General features: G+C 45.1%; 1 protein-coding gene across 2 annotated transcripts in view; it reads left to right on the top strand.

Moving 5' to 3' along the window:
- PLA2G15 (phospholipase A2 group XV) overlaps positions 1–17393 on the top strand; it is a 169617-nt gene that overhangs the window by 54871 nt on the left and 97353 nt on the right. For both annotated transcript variants that reach the window (XM_078670050.1, XM_078670049.1), the window contains exon 2: positions 10026–10182. In XM_078670050.1, coding sequence (XP_078526176.1) covers positions 10026–10182 — 157 coding nt within the window. The remainder of the gene's footprint in view (positions 1–10025; positions 10183–17393) is intronic.

Raw genomic sequence — 17393 nt, 5'->3', positions numbered from 1 at the left:
CCACATGTTGCCTCGCCTCCCCCCCGCCCCCTTAAAAAAATGTGCGTTCGTTCGTGGTTAACAGAAATATTAACCGGTCGGGTCAGACTGAGGTCCGTAAATGTTTTGCGTATTTTATGTGTTGTCTTTTAGATTCACCACATTTTTCAACATTAAAGTTTTACGTTTTCAAAAATGTAAATCGATAACTCGCGCTAATTAATTAAACGTTCATATAACTGTGCCCTTTTTTTCGCCTCAAGTGGAAGCGTTTCATTCAACATGATTCATGTTAAGTGGAGTTCATATTTCCTGTCTGTTGGGTGTTCGGTTGACCACGAGTCCGCTTTATCACATTAGTCTAGACACTTCCTCCAAGCGTGACTTCCTCTGGCCTGCTCGAAAAGAGCCCTGCGAAGTTCACTCGGTCTCCTCTCCTAATCGTATGTATATATATTTTTTCCAACTAGCTGGTAGGTATAGCAGTGCCCACTTCTGTTTACCCTCTCCGGTAATACGTTTATTTGGGGAGTCCCGATTCCACGCGGCTAAATCTGTACTTTACTCAGCAGCCCGTTCAACACTTTTAGATCCAACCATTTGACAGTGTAGGCCTTTATTAAAAAGCACAATTGGGATAGTTAAACCTTATATATTAAAGGACGGATAAACTATTCTTATCACCAGACTTAAACTGATAAAAACCCTTCTTTTGCGAACCATGTGTTGCTTGCGTATGATTTTCTTCAATTAAGTTATTGGTAAAAAAAAGAATGTTTTATTAACTAAATTTGAAGTTAATGGGAAACGGGCATATCGAACGTGCTATTTTGGACGGATGTGAAAGTGCTATAATCCCTTTATCTACACGACTCGCGCCTTCATAAAAATGGTTCTTGGTTAGTTCACATCAAATATACCAGATTTCATTGCAAATTGGCCGTTGAGATCATGTATCAAGTAACAGTGCAAAATATATAAATAATTATTAGAGCTGATGACATGACATTTTGTATCGTTTAATAAAGAAAGGCATTGCGTTCATTGCAACAATTAGGATGGCAAAGCTAAGGCCAGTATTCGGTTGATTTCGGTGGATAACATTTTCCTTTTACTAATCCATGCTTGGACTGAATACAATGTATTTTATTGGTACCCATTTTGATTTTCAACACCATATTCCTTCTTGCAGTAGAATTATATTCCCACTCAACTCTACTTTAATATGTAACATCATGAACAAGCCTCAGCAAAGCTAATGGGTCTCTCCGGTGCGAGAGCTATTGGTTTAGTGTATTTTAGCTGTATTGTAGAGCACTGTGGTTGTTCAGTTGGTTTAACGTTTTATTCTATTTTGCTATGAAACAGACATATATATTCTTTTGTTATTTATTAAGGCCTAAGGAATGGTATGAGCTTTGAATTCAAATATGAAACGGAAGGGAGGTAGCAAAACAAACAACGGAAACAGATAAATAAATAAATGTGTGTATAACTGGCAGACCGGTCCCCAAATTTGATAATGTGTGCTTGAGCTAAGAATAAATGCCATTGTTTTTAAATGCAAAAAGAACAATTGATGGACAGAATGCAGAACAATGTCATACATTCGCCCTGGTACAGAGATCTGGGCCTAATTTCATCGTTTTTTTGCTCACCATGCCATTCCAGTTTGGACCCAGCCATATGCAAATCAGTCTTGACCTTGCCCCTAATGGGAACAGTCCAGCGCTAACTTCCAGGCAAAGTCCTCTTTGGACTGGAAACAAGCATCCTATGACCGGTTTCGGGCTTTCAGCCCTCATCAGTCAGGATAGCTTGACTCCAGTGGTATGGAGAGCACGGGATGCACATCTGAGTGAGCATACCCGTCCTACTCGGGGTGACAAATGCAAAAAGAACAATTGATGGACAGAATGCAGAACCATGTCATACATTCACCCCAGTACAGAGATCTGGGCCTAAATCCATCGTTTTTTTGCTCACCATTCCATTCCAGTTTGGACCCAGCCATATGCAAATCAGTCTTGACCCTGCGCCCAATGGGAAAAGTCCAGCCGAACTGCCAAGCCAGGACCTCTCTGGACTGAAAACAAGCATCCTAGGACCGGTCTAAACCGGGGTGGCATGGTGAGCAAAAGAATGATGGATTTAACCCAGATCTCTTGACTGGGAGTGAATGTTTTGATTTGTTCTGCATTGTGTACATCAATTTTGTGTCTATTGTTTTTAAAAGCTCTGCAAAACTCATAGATGGCATACAAAGTGCACACTACCCAAACACATTTAGTCCCACCTCAAAATAGACACCTGAGTCTTGTTTGGTTTTCTGCAGTGTGCATATTTTTATTAAAATAAGTTCACAGGTGAATTACTCCATTGACCTCCGTTCTTTATTTAAAATTCTCAAAATTATTTTCACATCACAGTATTCAAATACTCACACGTATATACATATTTATCAATTTACAGCCCGTTCTCCAAGGGGCTTTTGTATGACCTTCGGGCTGTGCCAGCAGGCCACAACCAAGTTAGCCTGCTCTCCTTAAGTTAACCGCCTTCCGGTCAACAGAGCCGCAGGTAAATAATCTGCCACCACTTGTGGCCACCAGCGGCTTCCAGGGTAGGGCTAGAGGATCCAGGGCCACCAGCAGGTCAGCCCCAATTCTCCCGCCAGCCCGGAGCCCATGATGATTTTAAGACCTGTTCTGGGGTAAAAACTGGCCCTGACCAAAGAAGTCCCTGTGATACCTCTTGTCCATGACCCCGCCACAGGGCGAGGCGCTTACTGGTGGACTCGACCTCCCCCCCCTGCACTCAAGAGCTTCTGAAATGGCCCCTCGCACTGTTTGTATAAAAAGTTCACTGCCCGCCTCTGAGAGGTGAACTCCGTCCATAGCGTACAGTTCCGGCCTGGACGTTTGTATTAGCTTGTGCCTAATGATGCGAATGCTTGATTTCTGAAGTATTTCGGCCACTGACTGGTTCAATCTTTTCACTGACTTATTCACGCCTTCGGGGGAGCGCCCCTGGCCCATATCTGCCTCGGAATGACTTCGGACCATAGCAGCGTGGCATTTGGTAACATATTTTTGATTGCCGCTAGGGCAGTAAACAACGACTCTTTCACACCCCTCCTTCCCGCCGGGATCATGTCGTTGCCTCCACAGTGCAACACCAATACATCTGGGGAGGGCATACCTCTGTTCATGGCAGCCCGCAAGTCGTTCGGGACATCGGCTAGGTGTTGTCCACCTATCCCTACCCAATGGTGGTCCCATTCTTGCTCCTCCCGCGCCTTTCTTTCGAGCAATTTCTTGAAGACCAACCCAGCCCTGCGAATAAAGGAATGGCCGCACCAACATATTTGGGGTCTTAAAGCTGTCGTGCCTAGGGTAAATTTTGAAATGAACAAGAGGTCAGCAATGCCTGACAAACAATATTAGCTAGCGGGGGGGGGGGCTTGCCACTTTCACACTCATACTAATTGCGGGCGCACATAACGTTCATAACACGCAGACTTCCAACGCCCTAGTCTCCTAATAGTCTCTTCTGGTAGCCCCAGGCCTGCTGCTGTAGTTGCTGCCCCGATACGGAAGGAATGGGATGTGAAATCGTCCGGGTCCACTCCCATCTTTGACAAGGTCAGTTTAACTACCCTTGTGAACTGAAATCTGGTGAGGGGCGAACCGTTCCTATGCAGCAATACTCTGTCATCGCCCCTTGATGGCCTGATCTGCAGAAATTCCCTTGTCAGCCTAACTGGGCAGTAAGACACCCCAGCTACCCTGCCTAATTGTAGCCATGTCCCCTTGCCCAAGGGATCTGTTTTTGATCTCCGAACCTTGACTCTTAGAACGTCTTCAGACTCAATCACGTCCTCACACCTTATGCCCCCTTTCCTGTCCGCCTTAGAGGCAGGGAGCAACTCCGAGATCCTAAGTGCCCCACAAAAGGCAAGCACGTACGCTACCCTGAGTAGTTGCGTTTCATAAGGGGAGAAGCAAATCATAGGCAGGGTCTCCAGGATAGCCACCAACCTGCTCACGTCTATGGGTCACCTTGAATCCTTCACCCCCGGGGTTAAACGTTTCCAACCCTTCACGGCTCTCCTCACTCTCTGATCCTTGGTTGGGTCTGCCACCCCCTGTAGCGCCGCATAGAATGCTAACGCAGACAGTTGTCTCTTCATCATCGTCACTGACTTCCCACCGGCTCTCTGATGGACTATGAAGCCCAATATACTCAAGGGAGAGAATGCATCAACTAAACCCGCCCCTGTTAAGTACTCCTGATAAAATTGCCACGACCTCTCATACATACTCTTAGTCTTGGGGGCCAGGGATGCGCTTATCAACTCGGGAGCTGCGGGGCACCAAACTTCCATAGCCCCGCTGGGAAGGCTGTCATTCTCCTCTCTGCTTGCGGCCAATGTGTGTGGAATTCTGTCAACTTAAAACGGGACAAGGCGTCAGCGGCTTGGTTCTCTATCCCTGGCACATGTCTTGCAGTAAAATGTACATTGCGGCTCAGACATTGCAACACTAATTCTTTCAATAGGCGCAGCACCCATGTACAAGTTGCTCTCTGGTTGTTGATTGCCATTACCACTGACATGCTGTCTGACCAGAAAACAATGTGTCTGTTTGCGAGTGTGTCTCCCCACAAGTGCAGCGCCACAACTATGGGAAACAGTTCCAAAAAAGTAACATTGCGTGTCAGACCCTGTTTTGCCCATTCCTCTGGCCAATACTGCATTCACCACCTGGGGCCTAAGATTGCTCCAAAGCCTACACTCCCTGCCGCATCTGTAAACAATTCGAGCTCTGCATTCGAGGAGCTCGGTGTCCGCCATATCACGGACCCATTAAAGCTCTCCAGAAAGTCCTTCCAAATGCTCAAGTCTTTTCTCACATCAGCTGAAAGCCTAACTCTATGGTGCTTTGCGCGAAGCCCAGCCATCGCCCTTGCTATGCTCCTAGAGAAGGCCCTGCCCATCGGTATGACTCTCAAGGCGAAGTTCAGCTGCCCTACCAAGACTTGCAGCTGGTGTAGTGTAACTTTCCTTGACTTTAAGCAGTCGTCAATAGCAGCCTTGAAGGCAGACACCTTTGACCTGGGTAGCCTGCAAACCCCTTCTCTGGTATCGATCTCAATGCCTAGGAATGTCAGGCAGGTAGTCGGCCATTCTGTTTTTTCTGCTGCAAGTGGTACCCCCAGGGCTTTGGCCAAGTGCTGGAAGCCCAGCAGGGCCTTCCTGCATGACTGTGAACCCTGAGGACCGAGAAATAGAAAATCATCTAAGTAGTGTACAACTGCGTGGGATTTGTCTGAAGTAAGGAATTGTTCCACCGCCCATTCCAAAAACCTAGCAAAAGTCTCGAAGACTGCGCAAGCGATTGAACAGCCCATGGGCATGCACAGATCGATGAAATAATCTTCTTTGAAGGTAAAGCCCAAGAACTTAGTATCCTCTGAGTGAACCGGAAGGAGCCTAAATGCGGCCTCTATGTCAGACTTGGTCATTAAGGCCCCCTCCCCCAGGGCCTGTATTTTTTCAATTGCAGTGTCAAACGTTGTATAACGCACCGTGCAGAGATCTGGGTCAAGTTTGTCATTGACTGATAATCCTGGGGGGCTTGACAAATTATGTATCAGGCGGAATTTCCCTTTCTCTTTTTTAGGTACTAATCCCAGGGGAGAGCAGACCAGATCAGGACTTGGACGGTGTTTGAATGGACCCGCTACCCGCCCCAGGGCAACTTCTTTCATTATCTTATTTTGCGCTGCATCCATGTTCTGGAGCACAGAGCTCTGGTTGCGCGGCGGGAGACTGGTGGGGGCAGCTGAAGACTGGATACGGAAACCGGACATAAAACCATTGTGAAGAAACTGAGCCTCCTCAAGTTTGTCATATTTGCTAAGGAGGTGTGTCAAAACATGTGTCTTAATGGGAGTTGGCAGATCTGTCTGATGTCTGAGGTGGTCTCCCTTTTGCTGTGGAATGGGTCGGCTGCTCCCTTGCATTTCCTGGCTTCTTAAAGCATCTCATCTCTGCATGAGACGGGCCCCCCACAGAAGGAGCAGCAATGTTTGAACCTGCATGCGGTACCCCTGGTGCACTCGTTTTTGTTATACAGCCAGCAGGCCTGTTTTTTATCTCCTGCCCCCCTGTCGTTCCGAAAGGACTGATTCTGTGAAGGGGAACTGGTCTTGGGCACAGATGTGTTGGAATAAGAAATTGTGTTGGGCACAGATGGTGTGGAATAAAAAACTGTGTGCCATAAATTGATCTCGCGTTGATCCCATGCTATCCCTGGGTGTACTGCTTTCATTTGTCTGAATTTGTTATCATATTTTAACCACCCTGTGCCTGGGAACTCGGAGGCCGCCCCATGTATTAAAGATATATAACTGATTATCTGAGGGCCTCCCGCGGGGTACCTCTCCGCCATAATGGCAGCATAAATGGCGAATCCTGCGATCCAATTCTTTATCGACCAGTCAACCAATACCTTCTTCTGTTTATACTCACTTTCCTTACCACCTCTGCCCTTATCTGGCACGACCCCTGCATTGATCAGATCAAACACATCAACATATTCGCCTTTCAGTATCTTTTCTTTGATGTCTGCGGGTACATGCCACGTGATCCCCACAGATGGTGATAATGTTAAGGATGAGGAGCCGTAAATTACCGGGCTGTAAGCTAAAGTCGGCTGACCCGCCATTTGCAGTCCAATCCCCCCTTGAATTTGAGTACCTGCTGGCCCTATCAAATTTACTCCGGTGTTAGCTGTTGGAACTTGGGATGAATTTCCTATGTTAGGAAAAGGGGGCATCATTACTGGTCCACCGAATCCCGGGTATGCTGTGGAGGGTACCATTGTGCTAGCAGGGCCATTATTAATTGCTTGACCTTGTGAGTTATTTATCAGCATCCCTGGTAATTGCGCCACTCCCCCAGACTGCACCCAGACTTGTGCTATTCCACTACCCGGTTGCGCGACAACTGGTGGTAAGAGTGCCTGTGCGCCGGGCACCTCCGCATTAGCGACGGGCACCACCCCCGGCTGCGCAGCATTAGGATGAGCGATATTTCCTTCAAGCGCGCCCTTGTCTTTGTTTGCGTTAGCGATCAAGTCTATTGTCTCTAGCACCTCCTTCTCACCTGAGGATGCTGGTTGGGCCTCTGCTGCCCTGGGCCGCTTTTCTTTCGACGCCTCTTTAAACCTTTCCGGTGTGCGCCGAGTTCGCTTGCTTCGCCCTCTTTCCTCTTGGGCGTCCGCTCTTGCCCCTTCTCTCATTGTCTTTAACGCCCAGTCCACGCCTTTCTCTTTTGTAAACTCCAACAGCTCCGTTAACGCGAGGTAAGCATCTCCTTTGGCCGAAGCCCCTTTGCCCTTCGTTGGCCGTTTAGGCGGCATTCTGCGCTTAAAAGATAGAATGTGTTATCACCACTTTAAATGACATGACGTGCATCCGGATTAGCCACCAATTGTAACTGGTACCAAACTCTTTCATTTCACAACCCCTTAGCTTCCCTAACCTTGCCAATTATGCGGCTGCAATTTAACCCAAAATTGCTCCTTTCATAGCTATTGGTTCAGACCGCTATCCCCCCAGAAAGTGCTAAATCTTCTGCCCGCTGCCCTGCATGACGTATGTGACGAGGATCGCCCACCTTATCCAGCCATAAATGATAATAACATATATGCTAATGCTAATAGCACCCCGCGAGAGTGCCCGATGCCCCCGTTCTGTTTAGAATAATGCGGCGTGACAATCCAGGCTCCCCAACAGTATAACTAATGGCTGCGGGTGAAAATAATATGGACCGACCGCTGCAGAGTGGCCCGCTTTTAAAAGGAGCGCCCCTTCAATTAACATGCATTGTTACCAACGGAGGAGCAGTATTCCAGTATTACAAATGGCCGCGGGTGATAAATTAACACGGACCGACCAACGTAGAGTGGTCCGCTTTGAAGGGCGTGCTCTTTCAATTAAATGCCTTGTTACCAGCGGAGGTGCGCTCCGGTTGCAAATTGTAATTCAACTGCTCGGCTTCACGGCGTCTCAGGCTTTAACGCTACAAATGCCGTTGATTCCTTCGCTCGCTATCCCCGCACACGCATAAAGATTCCTCCGGCCCACTCACACCGGCTCCCAGTCATACCGGATCTGCAATAGGAGGGCTCATTCACGCGATGGGCATTCACTGCCCCACCCTCGCTCGCCATCGAAGTCTCGCGCTCCATGCAAACACACGCGCTTGGATCGTCCACACCACTTCACACACACACTGCGAGGCCCACTCACCTGCACCAAAAGTCGGACTGACTTTCACGAAAACACAGCTACCGCGACGGTTCTGTTTGACTTCCTTCTGCGACGTCCGACTCCTGGGCGGTCAGCAGACAAAGAGGGGGTCATAAATGGGGGTCGCTGGCTTTTCAAGGCTCGCGCACTCCCCAACTGCATCTGGGGGACACCCTCTGCTCGTGACTCGTTTCCTGCCTGCCTCCCTTAGCTATCCCTTCCGGGTCGCGCGACCCGAAAATGTTCCTTACCTAGGTGGCCCTTTGGCTGCCACTAACGGCGCCACACCCCCTAAGTGGGGTGGCGCCTTGCATTGAAACTCTTTTTTAGGCATATCAAAGTTGAAAATAAAGAAGAGTCCTGGAGTGGTTGAGTTGTAGCTGATGGAGTTGCTAGAGGGTGATTGTGAGTGAACTGCAGCTATCTTGGGCGTCTTACCCATTCTACTTACAGTACCTACAAGCTTTGCTTCAAGATGCTGCCACAAAGAAATTGCTTATAAAATTACAGTGAGTGTCTGTGTTAAATCCCATTACAGAGTTATTTGAGATGGATTTCAACAGAAGGGAGAAGGCTCCTCATTAACGCCCACATTTTGGCTGACGTGTCCACTGGAGAGGATGGACGATCATTGAGCTCATGTCCATGTAATCTAACTCCTCATGCCGCAAACTCACACAGACACACACACAAAATGCCTCCTCGCTGCATACTGCATCTCTGAAGATACCCCCTCACTCTTTCTTTTTTTTATACCGCAACTTTGTCTATCATCATTCTCTACTGCTGACTTTTCTTTATCTTGCGCCTCCCTATACTACTTTCTGTTTATTTTCATCATCTATTCTGCCCTAGCTCACTTCATCCCCATTTCTTCCCATAGTCACCCTTTACTTATCGGAAACCTAAAGTGAGCAACTGTGCAGCCCTATGTACTGAATTTATTCACCCCTTAACACAATGCAGTGAGCAGTGCATATGAATGCCGAGAACCAGCTTGCTGTGCAAATGCCAAATCTCAGTGTCAAAACTTGCCAACTGACCGGAGATTAGTGATTTATGTTGTAGCTGCCTGGGCGTAAGGCGCAGAAGGGGTGCAGATGTGTGGAGGGTAGATGGGGCAAGCGAGGCAGTGAAAGGGTTGGGCTCCATATCACAGTGCACTAGGATGCTACATCTCTTGATCGACCTTCCAAGTCTCCGGCACAGGATTGAGTGTGGCTGCAAGCTATCCTGAGCAAAACTCTTTTCCCTGGTGGTGACAACCCGTTCCCAAGACAGACTGGTTTTAAGAGTGCCATCACTTACCATGGCAGGCTCTCCAGTCACTGAAAGGCTGCCCTGTGTTCGGATTCAAAAAGCGACTGACGCTGCCTACCAAGCAATGACTAACTCAGGCTGACCTCGTGCACCACTTCGTGTACCTACCACCATCACCTCTGCCCATATGGGCTGGTCCACAGTGAGCTGGCACTCCAACAGAGCACAGGCAGGCTGAAAGAGACAAACCAAAAGCTCATGTGCATCCATTTTTATTACACAAGCATAGCAAAGAGCTGAAGATGTCCCGCTAGGCCTAGAGTGGACACACATTGATTTCACTTGCTTTTGAAGAAAGCATGTATTAAAGTTTTCACATTCCCTGAAAAAATGCCTATAACAAGATAATGGATTACATTTAACTTGATATATTCTTATCTTACTTGTTCTCTTTGTATCGATTGCAGTGCCTGGTGATTTGGGTAACCAGTTGGAGGCAAAATTGGACAAACCGTCCGTGGTGCACTACCTCTGCTCCAAGAAGACTGATACCTACTTCACTCTTTGGCTGAATCTGGAGCTGCTTTTACCCGTCTTTATTGACTGCTGGATTGACAACATCAGGTAAAATGGCTGGCTTGAACCTAAATTGTCTTTAATCCCAACTGTTTCGATGATTGTGCTTGCTATCTTAGCAGGTAGTTTGAAACTCTTGTACGTAGACCATTGGGCTGATCTTACAACGTATAGCATTAGCAATTTTCAGATGTGGATATCTGTGTTCCAACTACAAAAAATCCAACACTTAGAGGGTGTGTAATGGGTAAAGCGCCTTCTGCCCTATCTTATCCAGAAAAACGTTGTCGTTGTCTTCTTGTCCCGCCTTTAATTTTTGTCCAACATTAGTTTTGTTATAAATATATACATTTGTGTGTGTGCTTATTATCGTTAGTACATGCCCCTTTATTCAAGCACCAGGTGCAAATTTGCAGACCCACAGTTTTTTTATTTATTTGCAAAATAATTCCGGTATATAAAACACGCATACATTCAAGCGTTTTTATTTTGAAGGTGTGGCCTCAAAGGACTTAGAGTATCGATCAATATGGATCTTATCCGCTGGCCCCAATTTATTGACTGACCTTAGTATTGCTATCTCTCGAATCGAAGGGCATTTTTTGGATGTGTTTTTGCCTGGACTAGTGCAGACTTCAAAAGTTTATCGTAGGGCTCATAATCACGTCCGACTAAAAGGTTTATTTCCCGTTAATGTTGGGACATAGTAATACTGTTTCTATTTCTATGGTGGAAAATGTGTATGGGAGTTGAGAAGCAGTCACAACAACTTCCTGATAACTTCAAGTGGGGGACGCTAGAGCTCAACTTCCCACTTTTTGCCATTATCTGCAAAAGGAGTCCTGGACTTTCCCTGAAAGACATTCAGCGCAAAATAATATTCATTATTGGCCGGATCTGGTGGCTTAGTGGAATAATGCATTCACTGTAGAGGCCTGTGTTCAGCCTCAGGGTTACGGGTTCAGATCCCGGCGGGTCCACTCAACCTTTTATCCTTCTGAGGTCGATAAAAAGAGTACCATTGAGTTGGGTAATAATAAATATCTGTGATTCAGCCCCAAGATACCTTCTGGGTGAATGTGGGCTTTACAAATGCACGTTATGTTGGCATGGCAAGTCTAATATAGTTGCCAACGCCTGAAATTCATAAATATAGTAGTTTCTCCAGTAGAGTTTTTTTCTTTTTAGTTCCAGGCTACATTTAAATTAGATTTTTGCTTCCTGCGTCTTTGAAAAGTATGCATAATAAACTTTATTCAGCAGCTATCCCAGCTGTTTCGGTCAGTTTTGCACTAGTTTGTTCTTGTCATTTAAATATCATTGACTATCCACGAGCATTTGTGCCGCATTCTTTGTTAATATAAGGATATCCTTGTAGGCAAGGCAGTGTAGACAACCCCATCTCTTGCCTATGCCGCTACCAAGCCACGCTGTTGACAGATTCTATCCTGCCTTGGTTAGTGTCAGTCGCTCGATTTCCGGCCTATAATCATTGTCTGTATTTGGTGAGCGTTTCCTGTGCTTTGGGTTTCTTACCAGAGTGAGGGTACCATCGAATTGTATTATTGCGATTGTCTTTTTCTATTTTTTTCTTTTCTTATTCTTGCCAGTTGTATTGCCCCTGGCAATCTTGTACAGCTTCGATCAGGGAATTTTCTAACCAGCTGGTCAAACCCTTCTGTCTGTAATTTTCCCTGCCACAAGTCTGCGAGATGGGATTTAATTAAACTTTAGGGATTCAGAGTAGTGTTTGGTGAAGGGGTGTTGAGGGAGATAGTTTTCTTACTTGGTCCTTTAGAGCTTGGATTTGGGAGAGATTTTAGGGCCCGTTTCTGTGCTGCAGAGCTAGAATTCTGGATCTACTTATAGATTAGAAGTTATAAGCTACAACATGTTCTGTGCGGTAGCACAATTCTTTAACAAAAGAATTGTGAGAAGATGCGGAACACGTTTTAACATCTGAATCAAAAGGTCGAAATACGATCCCTTCATCCAACACAAGAAGGGGTGTTACTCTTATTCATCCCCTGTCATCAAATGAAAAGAACATGTACAGCATGTTATTGAAAAACACAACAAAAAAAATTGTTTTGATTTGGTATATTCAACATTGTATATGAAATACTGTATCAACAAATCTTACTTTCTTATTTCTGTTTTTCTTATTGTATTGTAATTGCATTTGTATAGTGCTTACTACCCCTGACGAGGCGTCCAAGCACTTTTTTGCCGAGCAGCACGGTACTCCGCGACCCATAAGAGGATTAGTGTTGAATTAGTATAGTGAAACATGCAAGTACATTTTAAGTGGTATATATGTTAGTTATATGGATTCGGAAGGTTAGCAGAAGAATAGAGGAGTAAAGAAGGTTTGTATTTATATAGTGCTTCTAACCCCATATGGGGTGTTGAAGCTCTTTTTTTTAGCGAGTAGCACGCTACTCCGGACACCCATAAAGGATTAGTGGTGAATTGGTATGGTGAATTATAAAAGTAATTTGATTGGTGGATATTAGTCAGTTATTTGGAGTGAGAAGGATAGCGGAGGGATGGACTGGAAAGAATGGTTTGCATTCATATAGCGCATGTTACCCCTGACGGGGTGTTAAAGCACTTTTCTGGCGAATAGCAGCAGGCTACTCCCGAACCCATAAAGGATTAGTGTTGAAAATTAGTATAGTGAAATATGAAGAAATTGAAGTGGTGGATATGTTAGTCAATTATTTGGATTGAGAAGGGTTGGAACAGGTTTGGGGAGGGGTAAAAAAGGAAAAAAGGTTTGCATTTATATAGCGCTTGTAACCCTGATGAGGTGTTGAAACGCTTTGTTGGCGAGTAGCACGCTACTCTGAAACCCATAAAGGATTAGTGGTGAATTTGTATAGTGGAATATGGAATTAGAGAAGTGAACATATTAGTCTGTTATTTTGATTGAAAAGGATAGTGGAGGGATAGAAGAGTGAAGGATTTCTGTTTTTTAAGTCGTAGCAGTAGAAGGAGACTTTTGGATGAGTAAAAAGGCTTTTTGGAGGGGATGAGTCAGAGGGGAGAGTTTAGAAAGGTTTGTTTTGGGATCAGTATAGTAAAAGAGTGTGTCAGATGATGCAAGGAGGGGTAGAGTAGGAGAGAGACAAGAAAGGGTTATTTTGGGGAACATAGTAGTGGTATGGGGTTTGGGATAAATTAGTAAGTGGGTGTAGAGGATATAATGATAGATGTATAGGATGAGAGATAGGGTAGTGAATTGGAAATAGTAGTAGAAAGAAGTTTGTGATGAGTAAGAAAGTTGGGCTAGAAGATATATTGAGAGAAGTATAGGCTGAGAAATAGGGTAGTGCATTAGAAATGCTAAAATAGAAGAACATTATAAATATATAGATCCATAAGTACATTGAAAGTATATAGATGCATAAAGGAGGTACGTATATGCAGATTAAGGATATTGACAGAGGTACAGGATGATAAATAGGTTAGTGCATTGGATATACTTTTTCAGGAGAAAAAACACAGACACACAGATCCAAGTACATAGAGGTACATAGATGCACAATGGAAGACAGTACATGTAGACCAAAGATTTTTTTTTTCTTTTTTGTTTGTTTTTATAGCAACATCATTATTGTACCTGTTTATACAAAGCAATACACAATGATAGGCACTTATCTATAGTGAAAATAAATGCTTATTACAGAGGGACAAATACATAGGGTGGGTATTGATGAATGGCAAAATGTGCAGCATTCCTGGCCCTGGTCCAGACTAGGCTCAAACAGGCCCTCACCCTTGTCCTCTCCACCTGTAGCTTCGACGCCTGGGCTGAGACGTCCTAAGCCATGGCCGTTTATAGCCCTAGTAGTCAGGTGACCCCTTCAGCCAATGCGAACCCTAGCCCTAACCCTATGCAATCACAACATTAGCCCTAAAATCTAGGACTAATAGGAGACCAGGACCTTACAGCCAATCTTAGCCCTAGTTCAAGCGCCCAATCAGTTGAAAAACACTGATCTCTTCATCCAATAGAGGCCCTAGCCCTACCTGTGGTCCCAAACCAAGTCCAAGCAACCAATGGCACAGGAAGCCCTAGTCCCTACTTCCAATAGAAAGCCTAACCCTACTCTTAATCCTACACCTAGTCCAGCAACCAGTCACACCAGAAGCCCTATCGCTACTTCCAATTAAAGACCGAACCCTAGCCCTGGTCCCAACAACCAATAACACAGGAAGCCCTAGTCCCTACTTCCAATAGAAATCCTAACCCTAGTCCCAACCCTACATTGATTGAATCACAGACCCAGAAACCAATCACAACCCTCAAATACACAACCAATGAGGACACTAACCCTAATCCAATAGAAACATCAGATACAACCACCAATCAGTGTACACATGAATTAAACAACATCAGACTATATAAGGTCCCAGCTACCTCAGACAAGGTTTGCTGGCCAGGGAATTGGCAGATGCTCCTCTATTCAGAGATCTCCTACGAGACAGACAGGCTCAATCCACACTTTGGTAAGGCCCTAACAAACGTGTCCTCTAACAACACGATTTGCATGAAACTTACTCCCTCTCCCGGCCAAAAAACGAAGTGCACAGTCCCTATTAAACAGTTTAAACATCTTACAGCAGATTGCTGCTGTCTCAGGGGGGAAGGGGGGAGCTGGTTTCACTGACTTGTTAACACAAAATGGTTGCTGGGGTGCACTGCTTAACATACAGGTCTTAGCACAGAGCAAAGGAGACATCTGGAGGGAAAAACTGATAGTCACGGGGAATGAGGGGGGAAAAACTACAGAGTTTGTACTGCAAATCCCACAATTCAACAGGTTAAATGGAAGCAGTCACAGGCAGGAAAACCCACAAGTTTAAACACAAAAATATGGGATAAATTATGCAATCACTGGCAGGTTAAAACTACAATTTTAAATTGTAACAACCACAGGCAAAGACAGTTAAAGAAATTTAAAAAGAAAAAAATAAGATGATGCAATTACAGGTAGGGAACATCGTTTTTTTTACATTTTTTAAAAAATTATTTTATTTTCCTCATTTCAATAATACAACACAAAGAAATCATATAATAATGATAATAAAATAAAGAAAGCGAAAATGCAAAATAAATTGTACAAAGGAAAGGACTCCGCTCTCGCTTCATATTGCAATACACATATGATAATAAGTTGATCTTCATAACAATTCCATTTGAATACAGTATGAGTGATGCTCTCCCACATTGTCTAGTCACAACCAGCAAACAGACCCCACATGATTTTGTAACTCAATGCAAAGCCCCCACATAGGACGGCTAAGTCATAGGCTTAACATTACAGTTGCCTTTGGGTGGTATCTTATTATTACATAACTCTCGCCCTTCAACACATTATCTATGTCTGTTATGTCAGATGATCGGCCATTGGAAGTGGTATAGTTTTTTCAGTGTCTTTAGTTGCAATGTAAGGGGCGTACAGGCTCAAAGTTCTTTGGTCGATTCCTAGGGGGGAGAAGCTCACTGTATGTTTCTGATTGTGTGTTACAATGGTTTAGAGACATGCTATATTGTTTCAGCGTGGGGGGGGCCTCTAGACCAGTGCATTGCCGACACTCTTTTTGGCAACCAGAAGCGCCATGTCCACCAGGCGCCTAACTGGTTTCTGTATCTTCTTAGAATAGCCCAGTAGCTCTAGTAGTGGATCTGGGCTAAGTTCTACTTTTGTTATCGCCTGAATTTCGGCAAAAATATGTGTCCAATAGCTAGCAATTTGTGGGCAGAGCCATGCTAGATGGAAAGTCAGCCTCTGGGGTTCCGCAGCGGTCGCAGCTAGATGTGGCGCGCAACCAATACTTGTGTAGGCGTTTTGGTGTGTAATAAGTACGGTTCAAAAATGTTAACTGAATTAGTCTGTCGCCCATTGAGCGAGATACGTTTAGTAGCCTCACAGCAGTATTTTCACATGTCATCCTCTATGCTCAGGTCTAAGTCTATTTGCCAGTCTAGTCGAGCTTTATCACATCGATCTCTATATAGCTCCTGTGTCCAGGAATATCTTTGTTACTAGTTGTTTAGGAGATGTTGCTTGAATCATTGCAGTAAAAGAGCGCACCTCTGGAGGTTCCAACAGTTAATCGCCAAACATTCGCCTTAGCGCACTCCGGGCTCAGAAGTAATGGAAAGTATTTAAAAACGTAGGTCTCGGTTCACTCTCTATTAAGTCTGTCCCCTCCTTACCCGGGCCATCACTGAAAAATTCACCTATATTGTTCATTCCAAAAGTGCTTAGTGCTGCTACCATCTCCGGCGAAGTTAACGTTGGCAACCATGCACACCAAGCGATGGGCGTATGAGGTGAATATAATACAGTAGCAGCCTGTCTAGTTTTAAGATTGTGCCATGCATGAACTGTAACATTTATGGAGTCCAAAGTAGTAGTAATTCTGTTGGGCGGGCGATGCAGAGCAGTCGCTAAATGTATTGGTGCCTGCACCATGCGCTCTATGTGCAGATGCGGAGGGGGGGGGGGGGGGGTCTGCTGATGCAGCCAAAAATAGGCATGTGAGGCTTGGGCCGCTCGATAATATAAATCGAGATCCAGTGTCCCCAAACCACCCATCGAATAAGGTAAGACCATTAGTTTCCAGGGGGCACGTGGTGATTTATCGGCCCATACCAGTTTAAGTAACAATGAACAGATATGTCTGAAGAATTGTACTGGTAGGACCATTGCTATGTTAAGAAATAAAAAGAGAGAGAGGGGGAGAACTATCATTTTCATTAGTGATAGAAAATCGTTTTTTAAAAAACTTTTTTAGGAAAGAGACCGCACTAGTCGGCCTCCTTACCACTTCCTGGACTCTGCTCACTGCAATCTGGGGCACAGGTAGGCTGCAGCTCACAAGATGGAGGATAATGATTTGGGGTGCACCCAGCAAAGCCTTAAGGGGCCTGGGCAGGTGTGAGAGGAGGGCTCAGATTTGCTTGGAGGTGGGGAAAACCAATAGCAGTCCTAGTTCTGCTGGCCTGGGGTGCGGCTGGGACTGGGGAGCTGCTCTATTCAGAGATCTCCTAGGAGACAGACAGGCTCAATCCACACTTTGGTAAGGCCCTAACATTCTTGTCCTCTAACAACGCTATTTGTATAAAACTTTACTCCTTCTCCTGGCCAAAAAGGGAAGTGCACAGTCTCTATTAAACACAGTTTAAACAGCTTACAAAAAGTGAATTACTTAGCTTTTGTCTAGATGTCTCCGTGTGATATCTA

Source organism: Lissotriton helveticus, chromosome 12 (genome assembly GCF_964261635.1).
Source record: "Lissotriton helveticus chromosome 12, aLisHel1.1, whole genome shotgun sequence".
Classification (NCBI taxonomy): Eukaryota; Metazoa; Chordata; class Amphibia; order Caudata; family Salamandridae; genus Lissotriton; species Lissotriton helveticus.
Note: the sequence above shows the minus strand (reverse complement) of the source record. Positions and strands in the feature narration are given on the sequence as shown.